This window comes from Diabrotica virgifera, chromosome 2 (assembly GCF_917563875.1).
Source record: "Diabrotica virgifera virgifera chromosome 2, PGI_DIABVI_V3a".
NCBI lineage: Eukaryota > Metazoa > Arthropoda > Insecta > Coleoptera > Chrysomelidae > Diabrotica > Diabrotica virgifera.
Genome location: NC_065444.1, coordinates 131393671 through 131413929, shown reverse-complemented (window position 1 = coordinate 131413929; position 20259 = coordinate 131393671). Strand labels below are relative to the sequence as shown.

At 37.2% G+C, this 20259-nt stretch overlaps 1 protein-coding gene across 1 annotated transcript in view; it reads left to right on the top strand.

Annotated features, from left to right (window-relative positions):
• LOC114327480 (large neutral amino acids transporter small subunit 1) overlaps positions 1–20259 on the top strand; it is a 221749-nt gene that overhangs the window by 93870 nt on the left and 107620 nt on the right. Inside the window, exon 3 of the mRNA XM_050643994.1 lies at positions 8479–8604. Coding sequence (XP_050499951.1) covers positions 8479–8604 — 126 coding nt within the window. The remainder of the gene's footprint in view (positions 1–8478; positions 8605–20259) is intronic.

The following is a 20259-nucleotide window of genomic DNA, read 5'->3' as shown; positions in this document are numbered from 1 at the left end:
TTTAAATCTGCCTGGAGGGGCTGGTGACATGCCATCCCCCCTTTTTCGATTTGAGGGTCAAATAAAAGCTCATTCGTTTGTATTGCGTTAGTACTGGATTGTATCACCCTTCATTCGTTTGTACTGCCCCCACCCTTTTAAATCTGCCTGGAGGGGCTGGTGACATGCCATCCCCCCCTTTTTCGATCTGAAGGTCCGGGATGGGTATGTTCGTTTGTACTGCGTTAGTATCGGATTGTATCGTCCTTATTTTGTTTGTACTGCCCCCACCCGTCTAGATTGGCCTGGGGGGGCCAGTGACATGCTACCCTCTACTCTGCACTTTTTGCCTTCTGAATGTCGAAAATAGACTATTTCGTTTGTACTGCGTTAGTACTGGATTGTATCACCCTTCATTCTTTTGTACTGCCTCCACCCTTTTAAATCTGCCTGGAGGGGCTGGTGACATGCCATCTCCCCCTTTTTCAATATGGAGGTCCGGGATGGGTATGTTCGTTTGTACTACGTTAGTATCGGATTGTATCGCCCTTATTTTGTTTGTACCTCCCCCACCCGTCTAGAATGGCCTGGGGGGCCAGTGACATGCTACCCCTCCAATCTGCACTTTTTGCCATCTGACGTCGAAAGTAGGCTATTTCATTTGTACTGCGTTAGTACTGGATTGTATCAGCCTTCATCCGTTTGTACTGCCCTTCCCTTTTAAATCTGACTGGAGGGGGATCACTTTTTCGATATGGTGGTCCGGGATGGGTATGTTCGTTTGTACTGCGTTAGTATCGGATTGTATCGCCCTTATTTTGTTTGTACCGCCCCCACCCGTCTAGATTGGCCTGGGGGGCCAGCGACATGCTACCCTCTACTCTGCACTCTTTGCCTTCTGAACGTCGAAAATAGGCTATTTCGTTTGTACTGCTTTAGTACTGGATTGTATCACTCTTCATTCGTTTGTACTGCCTCCATCCTTTTAAATCTGTCTGGAGGGGCTGGTGACATGCCATCCCCCCTTTTTCGATATGGTGGTAAGGGATGGGTATGTTCGTTTGTACTGCGTTAGTATCGGATTGTATCGCCCTTATTTTGTTTGTACCGCCCCCACCCGTCTAGATTGGCCTGGGGGGCCAGTGACATGCTACCCTTCTACATTTAAAACAGGGGAGGATTAATGCTAGGAGTAAGGACACAAAATTAGCCAAAACTATTATAGTAACGGTAACGGTATTATAGTAATTCGTCAAAAATGTAACGAATTACATTTTGAAACTGAAAAACAGGCTTGCAAGCCACTCTCCATGGGGAATGGAAAGTTACACCCTCAGATGGATCTCGGAGTAGTTCTACGCTACCGATTTGAAAAATGGTACATGTATTTGTTGGAGATATTTTGAACACCATTTTCGATCAGAAATCAGAGGAGCGACCTTGCCTTTTCCTACTATGAAGAAATTGATCCATCCCCTCAATAAATTTTACAGTTTTACACGCTATCGATATGAAAATCAAAGATCTCATGCGGCGCATTCCGAAATGCACTCTTCGTTGTACAATTTCAGCCTCTCTGGATAACTGATTAACTGAAACATGCATACGGCAGAATTCATTGGAATCGAAAATTATTAAAAGTATTTGGAACATTAAATGAAAAATTCCCACAATCAATGTCTTTCCTACCATCTAATGCGAGAGACCAGATAACAATAATTGCCGTTGCTATGTTATGGTAATTTGTTTTCTAGAAAGGTTTGTTTTGTTCATTTATGACTGCAATGAGATCCAGAATTTCCGTCAAAAACTTGCTTATACATTTGACGCACTGTCCGTCAACGTGTTAATTGACTCTACAGATTCAGTGCCAAAACGAGACATTTTTATAGAAAAATATTTGCAAATATATGAAATGCCAAACTGACCTATTAAATAAACAATGACAGTGCAATTTTCGATTTTTGTACTATGGAATTATCGCTGTATAGACCAGGGCGGATCTGTTTTGAAGTGGATGTGAGAGGTGGCATTCCGATTTTTGCAGATAAAATTAGGTGACAACTTCAGTAATTATAATTGGCTTATGCTCCTTCTCAAATATGTCCGGAACATTAATTAAAACATTCAAATATTTAAAAATTTCGAAAAAGATCGATTTTTTTCAACTTTTCAATCGTTTTTAAAACGATTTATTTTGGAACAAAGTCGTAGGGAAATAAAATAAAGATAATTGAATTTTTTATGATATACGACTATAAAATACACTTAATATATTTTGCATAATAATTTTGCAATCTAAATTTTTTTAAAAATTTCAAATTTTTTATAAACTTTCTGAACAAAAAGTAGACCATTATTTAGAAGTTTGCTAATTTTTTTACATATAAAGATACGCCCTACCTCTCTAATACACTTTACAGAACTTAAGTTGGTTTATTTAATCGGCCTCAGCAATGTTTTAAAGTTATACACAAATTTTTGGCTTATAAACAAATACAGTGAGGACGTTTGAGTTAATAAATACGAATAAATTCATTTTTCTGTTATTTATCAAATAAATATTTTTTTCTGTTTTAGGACAACAGTAAAATATATCTCGAATTAACTAAATTAAATACTTTCTTCTGTTTGTCTCAATTAATTAAAAAAATTTGGGCACCCTGTATAAATAATTATTTAATAAATAGAAAATTGAATAATCTTTCAAATAAGCTAGCACACGACCCACATTTTCATTTAAAAAAATCATCGATTACGTCATCACACTCAGATGGATGACGTTAGTAGTATGATAGATATCCCAAAAATTATAATTTAAATATAAAAATCGACCTGTTTAGGGATTTATCTCCAGAGTTGCCCATTCTCGAGAAAATGAATTTATTCCAACTCAAACGTCCTCACTATATTTGTTTATAGGCAAAAAAATTGTTTATATCCTTAAAACAGTGCTGAGGCCGCTTAAATAATCCGATTTTAATTTTGTAAAGTGTATTGGATTGGTAAAGTACCTCTCGATATGTAAAAAAAATAACAAACTTCTAACAGGTCTACTTTTGGTTCAGAAAGTTTTTAAAAAATTTGAACTTTTTCTAAAAAAATTTAGATTGCAAAATTATTATGCAAAATCTATTATGTCGATTTTAATGAAATTTGATGGACGGATTGAGTATGTTGTAAGAATTTTCTAAGTAAAATACGAAGGTTCTAAGTGCAACCAAAGTGGTTGAAAAACATTGAATAAAAAGAGGCTTATTTTGCCCTCTTATTTTATATTTATTACTATTTTTCAGAAAGGATAATCATTTAAGATATTTAATACCAGTCGTGTCGTATATCATACAAAATTCAATTATCTTTATTTTATTTCCCTATGACTTTGTTCCAAAATGAATCGTTTTTAAATTACAAGCAATGAAAGTTGAAAAAAATCGATGTTTTTCGAAATTTTTAAATATTTAAATTTTTTTAATAATGTTCCAAACATATTTGAGAAGGAGCATAAGTCAATTATGATTACTGAAGTTGTCACTTAAATTTATCTGCAAAAATCGGAATGCCACCTCTCACATCCACCTCAAAACAGATCCGCCCTCGTCTATACAGCGATAATTCCATAGTAGAAATCGAAAATTGCAATGTCATTGTTTATTTAATAGGTCAGTTTGGCACTTAATATACTTGCAAATATTTTTCTATAAAAATGTCTCATTTTGGCACTGAATCTGTAGAGTCAATTAACACGTTGACGGACAGTGCGTCAAATGTATAAGCAAGTTTTTGACACTATATTTATTTTACAAATGAAATACGGAAATTCTGAATCTTATTGCAGTCATAAACGAACAATACAAACCTTTCTAGAAAATAAATTACCATAACATAGCAGCGGCAATTATTGTTATCTGGTCTCTTGACATTAGATGGATAAATTTCTTCCTAGTAGGAAAAGACAAGGTCGCTGCTCTGATTTCTGATTGAAAATGTGTTCAAAATATCTCCAACAAATACATGTACCATTTTTCAAATCGCTACTACTCCGAGATCCATTTTAAATTTTTAATTTCCATAAATCAATGCCAAAACGAGACTGGCTTGCATGCCTGTTTTTCAGTTTCAAAATTTAATTCGTTTCATTTTTGACGAATTTACCAAATTTTACACCCGCGGTGTTACTATGTGCAAGATTTGGCTGATTTTGTGTCCTTACTCGTAGCACTAATCCTTCTCTGTTTTAAATGTAGAAGGGTAGGGGTAGTACAAACAAAATAAGGGCGGTACAATCCAGTACTAACGCAGTACAAACGAAATAGCCTATTTTTGACATTCAGATGGCAAAGAATGCATAGTAGAGGGGTAGCATGTCACTGGCCCCCCAGGCCAATCTAGACGGGTGGGGGCGGTACAAACAAAATAAGGGCGATACAATCCGATACTAACGCAGTACAAACGAACATACCCATCCCGGACCACCATATCGAAAAAGGGGGGATGGCATGTCACTAGCCCCTCCAGGCAGATTTAAAAGGGTGGAGGCAGTACAAACGAATGAAGGGTGATACAATCCAGTACTAACGCAGTACAAACGAAATAGCCTATTTTCGACATTCAAAAGGCAAAAAGTGCAGAGTAGAGGGTAGCATGTCACTGGCCCCCCCCCAGGCCAATCTAGACGGGTGGGGGCAGTACAAACAAAATAAGGGCGATACAATCCGATACTAACGCAGTACAAACGAACATACCCATCCCGGACCCCCAGATCGAAAAAGGGGGGGATGGCATGTCACCAGCCCCTCCAGGCAGATTTAAAAGGGTGGGGGCAGTACAAACGAATGAAGGGTGATACAATCCAGTACTAACGCAATACAAACGAATGAGCTTTTTTTTGACCCTCAAATCGAAAAAGGGGGGGATGGCATGTCACCAGCCCCTCCAGGCAGATTTAAAAGGGTGGGGGCAGTACAAACGAATGAAGTGTGATACAATCCAGTACTAACGCAATACAAACGAATGAGCTTTTTTTTGACCCTCAAATCGAAAAAGGGGGGGCTGGTGACATGGACCTGAAATTTTATTAGGTTGGCCGTAAAAATATTCAATCACAAATAATTTTTCGGAAATTAATACATACTAATCGAGACTGATACTTAAAACTGCCAATAATGGTTGAGCTATCAAAATATATACGTAGTTAAGATTGTTGGTGCGATTAACAATTAAGCACAAATTAAAGCAGTTGGTTATAGGGAATGCTTAAGAAATTAAAAAGTACCATAAAATACCATTTCATTACAATACTAAAATATAGTATGTCCTATTTAAGAAAACTCAGAAAATACACATTCCGAGTTTCGACCCACCCTGTATACTAAAATTCAAAATTTAGCTATACTAATAATTGGTAACAATAGTTAAAAATCATTTGAACATATAAAGGGATTTGGATGTAAAACTACTACAATTCTACAGGGTGTGAATTTTGCTACGAAATTAATAAAAAAACGTAATTATCTTTTAATCTACCCTATTTAATATTACAAAACCTTATATTTTAAGAAAGAAGAAATCGAGGAGAATCCAAAAACGTAAAAATATATAGGATGTCCCATTTAAAAAAACGAAGTTACAATCAACTTCCGGTATAACCGGAAGTAGCAAAGAGACCAAAATATTTTCATTAAATAGTTCACACCTCAAAACCCCTATATTCCAAATTTCATAATTTTCTTTACATTAGTTCTCGAGATATTTCTAATAGGCCCTTTATCTGCCTCACCCTATATATACAGTATATTTGCTGTCAAGATATTTTCATCCTTTTCCTTAAATTATTAATTTTCTTGTTTAACATTTTAATTCATTGTGACGCATAGCATAACCGTAATAAGATAATAGCCCTATATTACTAAGTTAAGACAAGACAGCCCTTTTCTATCTTCTCTTAATTAGTTGGCAATATAAGAGTATATTGCCAACAAATTAGCAATATGCTCTTATAGTTTTAAATCTGTTTACCTTAAACTTATTTACTTACTACGTTTTTTAATTGTAGCCATAGTATTTCTAAGAAGTGTTTAAAGTTGCAAAATCCTTATAATTTTAAAAGAAGTAAATAAATAGTGTAAATAAATCGATACCTAAATTTAATTGTGGTTACAATATGCCGTTACCACATTACCAAAGTGGTCTTGTTCCTAGCTAGCCAACTTCACTAACTCCATAATGTGTACGCTTTCTTTTTATTCTTTTTATTTCCCTTTGTAACTTACGACATGCCAAAGATTAAGGGTTTTGTGTTTAGAGAACTTAATATTATAATTAATATGTTATATTAGACTATCTTGAGAGGGTTTAGTGTATTGGTATCTTCTTTTCTTGCATACCACAGTGTTACAGCCGATTAAACCAAAATATGATTGTCTCCTCCTGTATCTGGTTACAAGTCAATGAAGAATTCATTCTTCTGTAGCTCTTGTTCAGTATCACAAATAGGCGAGAGGCACACCCCAAAAAACGCTTATTTGTCGAGATACTGACCACGGGTGGTGAATGGCTAATTTTGGTCTTACTTTATGTTTTTGATGGCACTAAAAACGAAAATGAGGTTTATTTTAAATTTTAAGTGGGGGAAACACTGTCAAAAACGCAATTTGCCATAATAATAAGATAAAAGAAATCACTTTTTTGCTTTTAACTCGTTATAATTCTGTTCGGTTTTAATAGTTTTTTCTGAAATTTTTATAGTATAATTATATTTTTCACCTTTCTGAACACTATGGGATCCGTTGCAAGCCTTCAGTCTTATTCTAATAAAAGTTATGAATTTTTTAAAGTAAAAGGTGCAGATTTGTGAATTGCAAAGTTAAATCGCAAAAGTTGAGTGACAAAATTTGAAATGTAGCTTTTTAATCACGTTTATCAAGATATAGAGTACCAAGAAGTTTTCTGGGGAGTTTTAGATCAAACTGTTTTATAGAAAAAAACATGGTGCAACTTTGGCAACTTAAACTCAGAGAAACGTGATTTCATTTTTTTATTTTTAGGCTAAAATTGCGATTTTGACCTTGTTTCCCCACTTATAATTCAAAATAAACTACATTTTCGTTTTCAGCACCAACAAAAACATAAAGTAGTACCAAAATTAGCTATTCACCACACCGTGGTCAGTACCATGTCATTTTGGGGGTGCCTGCCGCTCGTCTAAATGCTGCTGCCCTATACCACGTCCTCAGTTGATGCGTGGATGGTTATTTAGCAAAGCTTATTCGCACAGGGTGTAACAAAAAGGCAGATCATCAATTAAATAACATATTCTGGGACCAAAAATAGTTCGATTGAACCTAAGTTACCTTAGTAGGTACCTAAAAATGTGCACATAAAAAAGTTGTTACAGTTATTGAAAATGGACATGTGGCATTCTTATGGCACGAACATCTTTAAAAAAAAGTGAAATTTGTGCACCCCATAAAAATGTTATGGGTGTTTTGTTCCCTTAACCCCCCCCCCCCCATATTTGTGTACGTTCCAATTAAATTATAATTGTGGTACCATTAGTTAAACATAATGTTTTTAAAACTTTTTTGCCACTTAGTACTTTTTCGATAAGCTAGTTTTTATCGAGATATTTTGAATATTTGTAAAATCAAACACATATTTTTAAATGGTGATTATAGAATATTATTTTCATAATACTCGTATAACCAGGTCTCTATACTCTTATAGTCTAAGGGTGCGTTCACTACGGAGACCAAAGGATGGTATCCTAGCCGAGAGCATGGTATCGTACTCTTCATAGTCGTGAATTCTCGCATTTAAAATAATGTATTTATTTTACCTGGCGATCGAAATTATATTATCGATCGCTATGTATGTTGTTTTGAGTGATAGCAAATAAAATAAAATAATTCTACCATAATTTCAAAAAAAAATGTCTTAAAATATTGATTTCAACCTCTACGTCCTTCCCCTTAAGGATAGCTATGACACGATTTTGATAGGCACTATTTACGAAATTTAATAAAAAAAATCTTTGTCCGGCAAGCAGATGGGTACAGATCGACCTTAATTCGGATCCCGTACTATTACTTTACAATTTAAAAATATGTGTTGCATTTCACAAATGTTCAAGTAACTCAATAAAAACTGGCTTATCGAAAAAGTATTAAGAAGAAAAACAGTTTTAAGAACATTGTTTTTAACTAATGGTATAACCACAATGGTTATGGTTATTATACCACAATAATAATTTAATAGAACGCACACAAATTTTTGGGGGTTTAGGAGAACAAAACCCCCCTAAAATTTTTATGGGTGAATAATCTGTTTGGTTTATATGGCTATTTATTTTCTGTGTCTTAGAGCGATCTCTAATTCCTAGCTCTCAATCAAAAGTTTTCCAACCAATTAAATTTAGTTTAAAAATATTCCTAAATTAAAATCTGTAAATGTATATTTACCACTACAGACTAAAGGTTATATAAAAAGGTATTTTTTTAGGCGTTTTAACATTTGTCAACTGTTACGACGTCAAATGGGCGACACGAGTTCAAGATGTTTTCACGTACGCTAAACTGTTAGCCCTCTTTGTCATCATAGGTGCTGGAATTTATCAGCTTACAAAAGGTAAGATATCATATAGATAAGATATAGTATAAGGCATAAGATAAGGTTTGATACCAAAGAAAAATATTCATATACCTAAATGTTGATCTTCTGATACTGCATGTTATGAACGTATAAATTACAGCACAGCCACCTTATAAAACTTTTAGTTACAGGCGGCGTCTATATACTAGCACACTAGGCGCTAGGCTAAGCTTTAGCACAATGATTTTAAACTTTTTTGCAGCCTAAAATTATTTAAAAATTATATAGTTTAATCTCTTGTGTAAATGTGTACAGAGTGAGCTACTGGAACAGTTTACCTTAATATATAGCAGTTTTTTATTAGCTAGTCATAGATCAGCGGACCGTCAATAAATTCAGAATATACCTAGTGTTTGGCAATTTTGAAAATGTTTGGCCATGAAATTGTGTAACTATGTTTGGCTCAACTTATGTGTGCGAAGCCGCTTTACCAAGAATGAACTTTATTAAAAATCGGTAGAGATCTCACTTAACAGATGAATATCTCAACTCCCTAATGAGACTCAGTTGTACTAAACTCACTCCAAAATTCAAACAGGTTGTACATAAAAATGTCATTTTTCTTTTTGATAATTTAATTTTGTAAAGAGTTTTCCCCCTTATTGTTATACTTACTAATCATTAATTTTGAAATTAAGTAAACTGTAATATAAAATTGTCATGTGCATTTTTTTATATTCATTTCCTCTCTACTATATGTTAAGTAGGAGTACTTTTCAGATGTGCATTTAATTAAAATAATTTTCAGATTTAATAAGTTTGCAACAAACACCTTGCATTGAAACTAATGTAGAAAAGATAACATGTTAATTAGCATTTTGTACTATGATTATTTATTTTAAATTCCTCAGTTTCCTTTCTACAAAATTGAAGATGTCTAAAAACTTCATTAGCATTCAAAATATAAATTCCTAATTTTTAAAATATTCTCAGTAACAATATACAATACTGCTGTTTTCAAAATATACTGATAATAACATCAAAACAATACACAATTATTGTACCAGGAAAACTTACAGAAAAGTATACAGTAACCAAAAAACAATCAGATATTATTAGTTTTCCTTTCCATATTAGTCCATGTGTGAGGCCACTTTCGTATGAAAAATATTTCTGACTCGATTTCTTTGCGGATTCCTGTTCAAAAATGTCCCCTTTAAACAAATCAGAAGGGTGCCGGCCGGGTGAAACAATTTTTTAAGCAAATTCAAAATTACTTTTTTGCGTAATTCTTGGGTAATTATAAACAATAAAGTTCTCTTGTCGTAATTCTGAAAAGTTGATAGTTTTCGAGTTATAAGCGTGAAAAATGAGAAAATATGCATTTGCGATGTTTGAAAACTCCAAGTTTTAATAAAATGACAGATCTTTTTTATTTAAAATGACCCAAAAATGCTAAAAACATATTTTCGCGTCCAAAAAAAGGTGATGTTTTGAATTTGTTAACAAAAATATTAAACAATTTCTGCCCAAAAATTTCGCCCGGCACCCTTCTGATTTGTTTATAGGACATATTTTTTAACAAGAATCCACAAAGAAACCGTATCAGAACAGTCAGGCACAGGCAGCCTAAATCCGGACCCCGGAAGTGTCATAGGTTTTCGAAACGGACCCTCAGGGAAACTAATTGGTGGCCCCTGTCATAGATAATCACTTAGCCTAGTTAGGCCTAGGCTAGAGTTGGAATGTCGTGAAGAACTCAATCAATGGACGGAAGGAACATAATATGGTACCAATTGTATGAGTGCCAGGTCATCTGTAAATACATGGTATCCAAAGAGCTGATGAACTTTCCAGAAGATACTTTGGTCTAGAGCAGAGGTTCTCAACCTTTTTGAGTCATGTACTACTGTTACGGATAGGGGGAATAAGCTAGGCAAAAGTCTGGGTCTCTAGCTTATTACATACAAGGAGCTACTCAATTCACCCCCGGCCTATCCGTATCTTCGTCCATTTTCAAATTATGGACGGACTCGCAGGTCATCTGCTTCGCCTCAGAGGTCCATGTCACCAGCCCCCCTTTTTCAATTTGAGGGTCAAAAAAAAGCTCATTCGTTTGTATTGCGTTAGTACTGGATTGTATCACCCTTCATTCGTTTGTACTGCCCCCACCCTTTTAAATCTGCCTGGAGGGGCTGGTGACATGCCATCCCCCCTTTTTCGATTTGAGGGTCAAAAAAAGGTTCATTCGTTTGTATTGCGTTAGTACTGGATTGTATCACCCTTAATTCGTTTGTACTGCCCCCACCCTTTTAAATCTGCCTGGAGGGGCTGGTGATATGCCATCCCCCCCTTTTTCGATCTGAAGGTCCGGGATGTGTATGTTCGTTTGTACTGCGTTAGTATCGGATTGTATCGTCCTTATTTTGTTTGTACTGCCCCCACCCGTCTAGATTGGCCGGGGGGGGGCCAGTGACATGCTACCCTCTACTCTGCACTTTTTGCCTTCTGAATGTCGAAAATAGGCTATTTCGTTTGTACTGCGTTAGTACTGGATTGTATCACCCTTCATTCTTTTGTACTGCCTCCACCCTTTTAAATCTGCCTGGAGGGGCTGGTGACATGCCATCCCCACCTTTTTCGATATGGGGGTCCGGGATGGGTATGTTCGTTTGTACTACGTTAGTATCGGATTGTATCGCCCTTATTTTGTTTGTACCGCCCCCACCCGTCTAGATTGGCCTGGGGGGCCAGTGACATGCTACCCTTCTAATCTGCACTTTTTGCCATCTGACGTCGAAAGTAGGCGATTTCGTTTGTACTGCGTTAGTACTGGATTGTATCACCCTTCATCCATTTGTACTGCCCCACCCTTTTAAATCTGACTCGAGGGGGATCCCTTTTTTCGATCACGGGGTCCGGGATGGGTATGTTCGTTTGTACTGCGTTAGTATCGGATTGTATTGCCCTTATTTTGTTTGTACCGCCCCCACCCGTCTAGATTGGCCTGGGGGGCCCAGCGATATGCTACCCTCTACTCTGCACTCTTTGCCTTCTGAACGTCGAAAATAGGCTATTTCGTTTGTACTGCGTTAGTACTCGATTGCATCACTCTTCGTTCGTTTGTACTGCCTCCATCCTTTTAAATCTGTCTGGAGGTGCTGGTGACATGCCATCCCCCCTTTTTCGATATGGTGGTCCGGGATGGGTATGTTCGTTTGTACTGCGTTAGTATCGGATTGTATCGCCCTTATTTTGTTTGTACCGCCCCCACCCGTCTAGATTGGCCTGGGGGGCCAGTGACATGCTACCCTTCTACATTTAAAACAGGGGAGGATTAATGCTAGGAGTAAGGACACAAAATTAGCCAAAACTATTATAGTAACACCGCGGGTGTTTGGTAAATTCGTCAAAAATGTAACGAATTACATTTTGAAACTGAAAAACAGGCTTGCAAGCCACTCTCCATGAGGAATGGAAAGTTACACCCTCAGATGGATCTCGGAGTAGTTCTACGCTACCGATTTGAAAAATGGTACATGTATTTGTTGGAGATATTTTGAACACCATTTTCGATCAGAAATCAGAGGAGCGACCTTGCCTTTTCCTACTAGGAAGAAATTTATCCATCCCCTTAATAAATTTTACAGCTTTACACGCTATCGATATGAAAATCAAAGATCTAATGCGGCGCATTCCGAAATGCACTCTTCGTTGTACAATTTCAACATCTCTGTTGAAAACTTTTCAATCGTTTTTAAAACCATTCATTTTGGAACAAAGTCGTAGGGAAATAAAATAAAGATAATTGAATTTTTTATGATATACGACTATAAAATACACTTAATAGATTTTGCATAATAATTTTGCAATCTAAATTTTTTTAAAAAAGTTAAAAATTTTTATAAACTTTCTGAACAAAAAGTAGACCATTATTTAGAAGTTTGCTAATTTTTTTACATATAAAGGTACGCCCTACCTATCTAATACACTTTACAGAACTTAAGTTGGTTTATTTAATCGGCCTCAGCAATGTTTTAAAGTTATACACAATTTTTTGGCTTATAAACAAATACAGTGAGGACGTTTGAGTTAATAAATACGAATAAATTCATTTTTCTATTATTTATGAAATAAACATTTTTTTCTGTTTTAGGACAACAGTAAAATGTATGTCGAATTAACTAAATTAAATACTTTCTTCTGTTTGTCTCAATTAATTTAAAAAAATTTGGGCACCCTGTATAAATAATTATGTAATAAATAGAGAATTGAATAATGTTTCAAATAAGCTAGCACACGACCCACATTTTCGTTTAAAAAAATCATCGATTACGTCATCACATCCAGATGGATGACGTTAGTAGTATGATAGATATCCCAAAAATTATAATTTAAATATAAAAATCGACCTGTTTAGGGATTTATCTCCAGAGTTGCCCATTCTCGAGAAAATGAATTTATTCCAACTCAAACGTCCTCACTATATTTGTTTATAAGCAAAAAAATTGTTTATATCCTTAAAACAGTGCTGAGGCCGCTTAAATAATCCGATTTTAATTTTGTAAAGTGTATTGGATTGGTAAAGTACCTCTCGATATGTAAAAAAAATTAGCAAACTTCTAACAGGTCTACTTTTTGTTCAGAAAGTTTTTAAAAAATTTGAACTTTTTCTAAAAAAATTTAGATTGCAAAATTATTATGCCAAATCTATTATGTCGAGTTTAATGAAATTTAGTGGACGGATTGAGTATGTTGTAAAAATTTTCTAAGTAAAATACGAAGGTTCTAAGTGCAACCAAAGTGGTTGAAAAACATTGAATAAAAAGAGGCTTATTTTGCCCTCTTATTTTGTATTTATTGCTATTTTGCAGAAAGGATAATCATTTAAGATATTTTATACCAGTCGTGTCGTATATCATACAAAATTCAATTATCTTTATTTTATTTCCCTATGACTTTGTTCCAAAATGAATCGTTTTTAAGTTACAAGCAATGAAAGTTGAAAAAAATCGATGTTTTTCGAAATTTTTAAATATTTAAATTTTTTTAATAATGTTCCAAACATATTTGAGAAGGAGCATAAGTCAATTATAATTACTGAAGTTGTCACCTAATTTTATCTGCAAAAATCGGAATGCCACCTCTCACATCCACCTCAAAACAGATCCGCACTGGTCTATACAGCGATAATTCCATAATAGAAATCGAAAATTGCAATGTCATTGTTTATTTAATAGGTCAGTTTGGCATTTAATATACTTGCAAATATTTTTCTATAAAAATGTCTCGTTTTGGCACTGAATCTGTAGAGTCAATTAACACGTTGACGGACAGTGCGTCAAATGTATAAGCAAGTTTTTGACACTATATTTATTTTACAAATAATGAAATACGGAAATTCTGAATCTTATTGCAGTCATAAATGAACAATACAAACCTTTCTAGAAAACAAATTACCATAACATAGCAGTTGCAATTATTGTTATCTGGTCTCTGACATTAGATGGTAAGAAAGATATTGATTGTGGGAATTTTTCATTTAATGTTCCAAATACTTTTAATAATTTTCGATTCCAATGAATTCTGCCGTATGTATGTTTCAGTTAATCAGTTATCCAGAGAGGTTGAAATTGTACAACGAAGAGTGCATTTCGGAATGCGCTGCATAAGATCTTTGATTTTCATATCGATAGCGTCTGAAACTGTAAAATTTATTGAGGGGATGGATAAATTTCTTCCTAGTAGGAAAAGACAAGGTCGCTGCTCTGATTTCTGATTGAAAATGATGTTCAAAATATCTCCAACAAATACATGTACCATTTTTCAAATCGCTACTACTCCGAGATCCATCTGAGGGGGTAAATTTCCATTTCCCATGGAGAGTGGAGAGTGGCTTGCAAGCCTGTTTTTCAGTTTCAAAATTTAATTAGTTTCATTTTTGACGAATTTACCAAATTTTACACCCACGGTGTTACTATGTGCAAGGTTTGGCTGATTTTGTGTCCTTACTCCTAGCACTAATCCTTCTCTGTTTTAAATGTAGAAGGGTAGGGGTAGTACAAACAAAATAAGGGCGGTACAATTCAGTACTAACGCAGTACAAATGAAATAGCCTATTTTTGACATTCAGATGGCAAAGAATACATAGTAGGGGGGTAGCATGTCACTGGCCCCCCAGGCCAATCTAGACGGGTGGGGGCGGTACAAACAAAATAAGGGCGATACAATCCGATACTAACGTAGTACAAACGAACATACCCATCCCGGACCCCCATATCGAAAAAGGGGGGGATGGCATGTCACCAGCCCCTCCAGGCAGATTTAAAAGGGTGGAGGCAGTACAAACGAATGAAGGGTGATACAATCCAGTACTAACGCAGTACAAACGAAATAGCCTATTTTCGACATTCAAAAGGCAAAAAGTGCAGAGTAGAGGGTAGCATGTCACTGGCCCCCCCAGGCCAATCTAGACGGGTGGGGGCAGTACAAACAAAATAAGGGCGATACAATCCGATACTAACGCAGTACAAACGAACATACCCATCCCGGACCCCCAGATCGAAAAAGGGGGGATGGCATGTCACCAGCCCCTCCAGGCAGATTTAAAAGGGTGGGGGCAGTACAAACGAATGAAGGGTGATACAATCCAGTACTAACGCAATACAAACGAATGAGCTTTTTTTTGACCCTCAAATCGAAAAAGGGGGGGATGGCATGTCACCAGCCCCTCCAGGCCGATTTAAAAGGGTGGGGGCAGTACAAACGAATGAAGGGTGATACAATCCAGTACTAACGCAATACAAACGAATGAGCTTTTTTTGACCCTCAAATCGAAAAAGGGGGTGCTGGTGACATGGACCTTCGCCTCAGCCCTCCAGGGCTAAGGCAATGTGGAAAATGCACCAGGCCTTGACAAAGGCGAGTGCAAAGGGGACACTGAGTTCTGACAAGAACTGTCATTTCTTACATTAATACAATTACACCTAAAAATAAAACACTGCTACGCTGCTTCTAGAGGCTTTGGCTGGTTCTTAAAAGAACCGAGCCAAAGAACGTTCTTACATTTTGAAATTGAACCCTAAAAAGGAACACTACTGCTAAGAAATAAAACAACTTCTTGAGGTAGAATGACCCCAGACCACAGAGTCGGGGAAGGTAGGTGCAGCGCCCCAGGCCGACGGGCAAGCCCGTGCAGACCGGAGGACAACTGCGGACTGAGATGTCGAGCAAGCAAGAAATTTGATTCAACCCGACCTGTGGGAATGTCCACCCTCTCGAAAGAGTACATTCGGGTGTAACAATTCAATGGGGCGAGGTGTTTTGACCCGAGTATAAACAGGGATCACCCCACCTCGCCCCAATGTCCCAGGCCATCCCTTCCCCCCCCCCCATAGCACGCTGATGCGCGATGAGGGCACAACTATCGCAGCCAAATGCTCTTCACAATGGAATCCTGGGTAATAAGATTCCATGTGGTACCCTAATCGAATGCAAAAATCTTAGGCTCAGCGTGATGCGCTCTATGCCTTTATCGTCTTACTAACTTATCCGCGGTAACTAAAATTGCTTGCTTGGGCCCCAAGTCATTGTGCTGAGCCCTATTGGGCTCTGCCCAATGACTTGTTGCTCGAGTTTTTATGTTGTTTTTTTGGTTTTTTATATTTTTTTGGGGGCTTACGCCTTTTTTATATTTTATATATATTTTTTTGGGGGCTTGCGCCCTTCTGTAATTTTCTATAATTGGCTTACCTTGAAGGTGATCGTGGTGTTGGATCTTCGTGTGTAACGCTGTCTTCGGCACTTGTATTCGAGCTACGAACTGACTACTATCACTTTTTACTTTTGTTCACTTTATTCCACTATTTGCTGTTTCGGACGTTTGTGCTTCCATCGGTGGAACTCATCATTCCTTAGCATCTCTCGCAGTATGTGACTTGGGTGGTGCTCCAGTTCCGCGAATTTGACCCTTGCCTTGTCTGTCATAATTTCGGTGACTCTCACCTGTTGGAGTTCTCTGAACAGGAATCTTTCTGCTACGTATCTTGGGACTCTGGCGGCTTCTCTCAAGCTGCTGTTGTGGACCGCTTGTATCTTCTTTTTGTGGGTGTTACATACTTGTCCCCATGCGAGAGATGCGTATGTTAATACCGGTAGTATAATGCTGTTTATCAATCTTAACCTTGTTTTTAGTCTTAATTTGCTTTTTCTGCCTGTAAGTCCTCTTAGTGTTGCTTTCGCTATGTTGGCCTTCTGGACTGTGGCTTCTACATGTTTTTGGAAGGTTAATCCTTTGTCCATGATGACTCCTAGGTATGTAGCTTTGTTTTTCCACTCGATGGGGCTGTTCTGTACCGTCAGCTGTTCCTCTGGCTGTTGTCTTCCTTTCTTGTATAGAACCGCTTGTGTCTTTTCCGAGTTGATGGCTATCTTCCATTTTATACTCCATTCCTCTATTTCTTGTAGCGCTGTTTGCAGGTTGGTCACTGCTATGTCTACGTTTCTATGTTTGGCCGCTATCGCTGTGTCGTCGGCGTAGAGGCTCATAAGGGTACCTGGTGTTCTAGGTACATCAGCGGTGTATATCGTGTACAGCAGAGGTGACAGGACCGCTCCCTGAGGTACTCCAGCCTCCGGGTTCCCGAGCTCGGACAGGACTTTCCTATCCGAACCCTGAAACTCCGGCCGCCCAAGTACGATGAGATTAGCCTCGTCATCGCTCCGCTGTACCCGTAACCCCGCATTTTGTATAAAAGCCCCTTATGCCATACTCTGTCGAACGCTTTGCTTACGTCCAGGAACGCTGCTCCAGTGTACTGCTTGTCGTTGAATCCAGCTGCTATGTACTCGGTTAGTCTGAGTACTTGTAGCTCGCTGGAGTGCTCTGCTCTGAATCCGAATTGAGCTTCTGGGCTAATGTTTAATCTATTTGTTTCCGCTTGCAGTCTGCTAAGAATGATTCTTTCCACTATCTTGCTGATCGCTGGAAGTAAGCTGATTGGCCTGTAGTTCTGCGGGAATGTGTGGTTCTTGCCAGGTTTTGGGATCATAATGACATGGGCCTCTTTCCATCTGTTCGGGAATATCTTATATCTTAATATCGCGTTCACTATGTTTGTGAAGTACACTATAGCTTTTCTGGGCAAATACTTTAGGGCTCTATTTGTTATTTCGTCTGGACCAGGCGCTTTTCTAGGTGAACTGTTTCTGATGTGTACGTTGATTTCTTCCGGTGATGTTGGGCGAATGATGTCCTCTGGGTCTTCTGGTCCTTCTTCTTGTTCTTCGACTTCTTCCAGGAAGTCGTCGTCTTCGTCTTGATGGAAGTTTAGGTCGCATTCTCTTTCGAGTGTAGACCTCATCGCCTCTACTTTTTCCTCTATGGTGTATACCATGCCGTATCTTCCATGTAATGGGGGGATGGGTTTTCTGTCGCTTCTCAACATTTTTTGGAGCTTCCAAACGTTTTTCATGTTTGAGTCTAGTTCTTCCATCTCTTGTACGAAGTTGTCCCATTTTTTGCTACGGTGGAGTTGTAGAGCCGTTTTGACCTCTCTGTTTAATGTATTTGCCCAGGTTTTGTCTACTCGGTTTCTTGTTCTTCTGGCTATTTGTTTCGCTCTATTTTTTTCCCTTATCAAATCTTGAGTTTCTTGTGGTATGTCTTTGAACCTTCCCATGTGGATCTCGACTTCTTCCTCTGTTGTGCTGTTTCTGATTGCCTCTTGGATGATGTTTTCGAGCTCTAGGACTTTTACTTCTATTTCTTCAGGGTTATTTATAACTGGCACTATATTTATTCCTTCACTCACTAATCTTTTATAGTTCGTCCACTTTGTTTTCTTTTTTGTTCTTTTCGGTGTGTTTGTCTCTTCCCATGTTCCAATTTCTAGTAGAATGGGGTTGTGGTCTGTTGATCCTTCATCTAGCGTGATTAGTTCTGATTGTAGTCCTAGGTTTTTGGCCACAACTATGTCGATATGGGTGGGAAGTCCATTTCCTGGGAAGTGTGTTGGTTCTTCTGGGCTGAGATGTCGAGGATTGCAACCGCCAGCTTTTATAGAAACGTCGCTGTGACGCGTGCGGCAAGCTGGGAATTCCAATGCCTCGACGGGTGGAGCCTCCGACTCGCGTCAGAGGAGAGAAGGCGGGGCGATGCACATCGCAAGCGTGAGCTGCGATGACACTACCTACAGTTATTTTTATTATTTTTGGTACCACCTATATTTTTAGATTTTATTATCAAGACTTAGTAAATACTACTTATGTACCACAGATTGAGAACCGCTGGTCTAGAGCCAGGTATAGAGTAACAAAAAGCACCGTCCGCGACCGAAAAAATGCCTGGATCCGAACACAACTTACTGTCACTAAGATATACTTATATCATCACTATTATATATTACTTACTATATTGGATGGACGGAGTGAAATTTCCTGAAGAAGCTGAATTTAACGTATATATATGTTACGGACAATGACGTAAATCCGGCCAATAACGTTATTGGCCGGCCAATATCGACAATGGCCGGTTGAATTGGTCATTGTCGACAATGGCCGGATATTAACGTTATTGTCCATAGAAACTGGACATTGATGATAGTTTTAAATTATTGATAACATTTCTATCATTGCCCGGCCAATGTCGACAATGCCCCTTGTTAATCGGTCAATGTTGAAATTTTGACTAAAAGATAGGTTATGTGTAGGTTTACTATTGTTTACTTCATGTGTGTATATTTTGTATTAGGTTTGTTCTAGCATCAGTTTCAAACGGTTTGAAACCATCAGCAAATAGTCGACCAGCGCGAGTAGAGGGTGGAGCACTGGTGACTGTATTATGTTCTCTCACTGACCAACTGTTTACTGACGGTTTCTGACTAGTTTGACTGTTTGCTAGAACAAACCTAATGTTTTCGTGCTGAAATTACTCGTAAATTTATTTAATAAGTGCTATCATGAATATCAATATATAGGGGCAGATGATATCAGGCGGATTAGTAAAATATATGCTATCAATATATGCTACCAAGAGAAGATAAACGAAGTAGAGGAAGGCCGCCTACACGATGGGCAGATGATATCAGGCGGATTAGTAAAAACTGGCAAAAATCAGCACAAAACCGTGAAGTGTGGAAACAATTGAGGGAGACCTATGTCCAGCAGTGGACGTGAATTGGTTGGATGATGATGATGATGATGATCATGAATATCAACGATGTGCACACTCGTTTTAATAATTATATAAACTTGATAGTCAAGTCAAAACGTGATGAAAATAAATCATTTTTAAACTGTGACGAATACAATAGCCGAATAAGTGAAATTAAAGAAGCGAAAAATATTTTGAGAACACCGGGTGTTAAAAAAACAACAAAGCAGTATAGAATGAAATTAAATGATCAAGCCAGCTCCCGCCAGCCACCTGCGTCTTGGAAGTTTAAATATTAATTTAAGCGAAAAACCATTGTTTATTTGTGAAATAAACATTTTTTTCTGATTCATGACAGCAGTAAAATGTATTTTGAATTAAATAAATTACAGACATTCTTCTATTTTTTGTTAAATATTTTAATTTAAAAAATTTTTTTTTGGACTCCCTTTATAATTAATTATGTAAGTGTTTATGTTACTGAATAGAGAATTGAATAACCTTTCAAATGAGGTAGCACACGACCCCTATTGTCATTT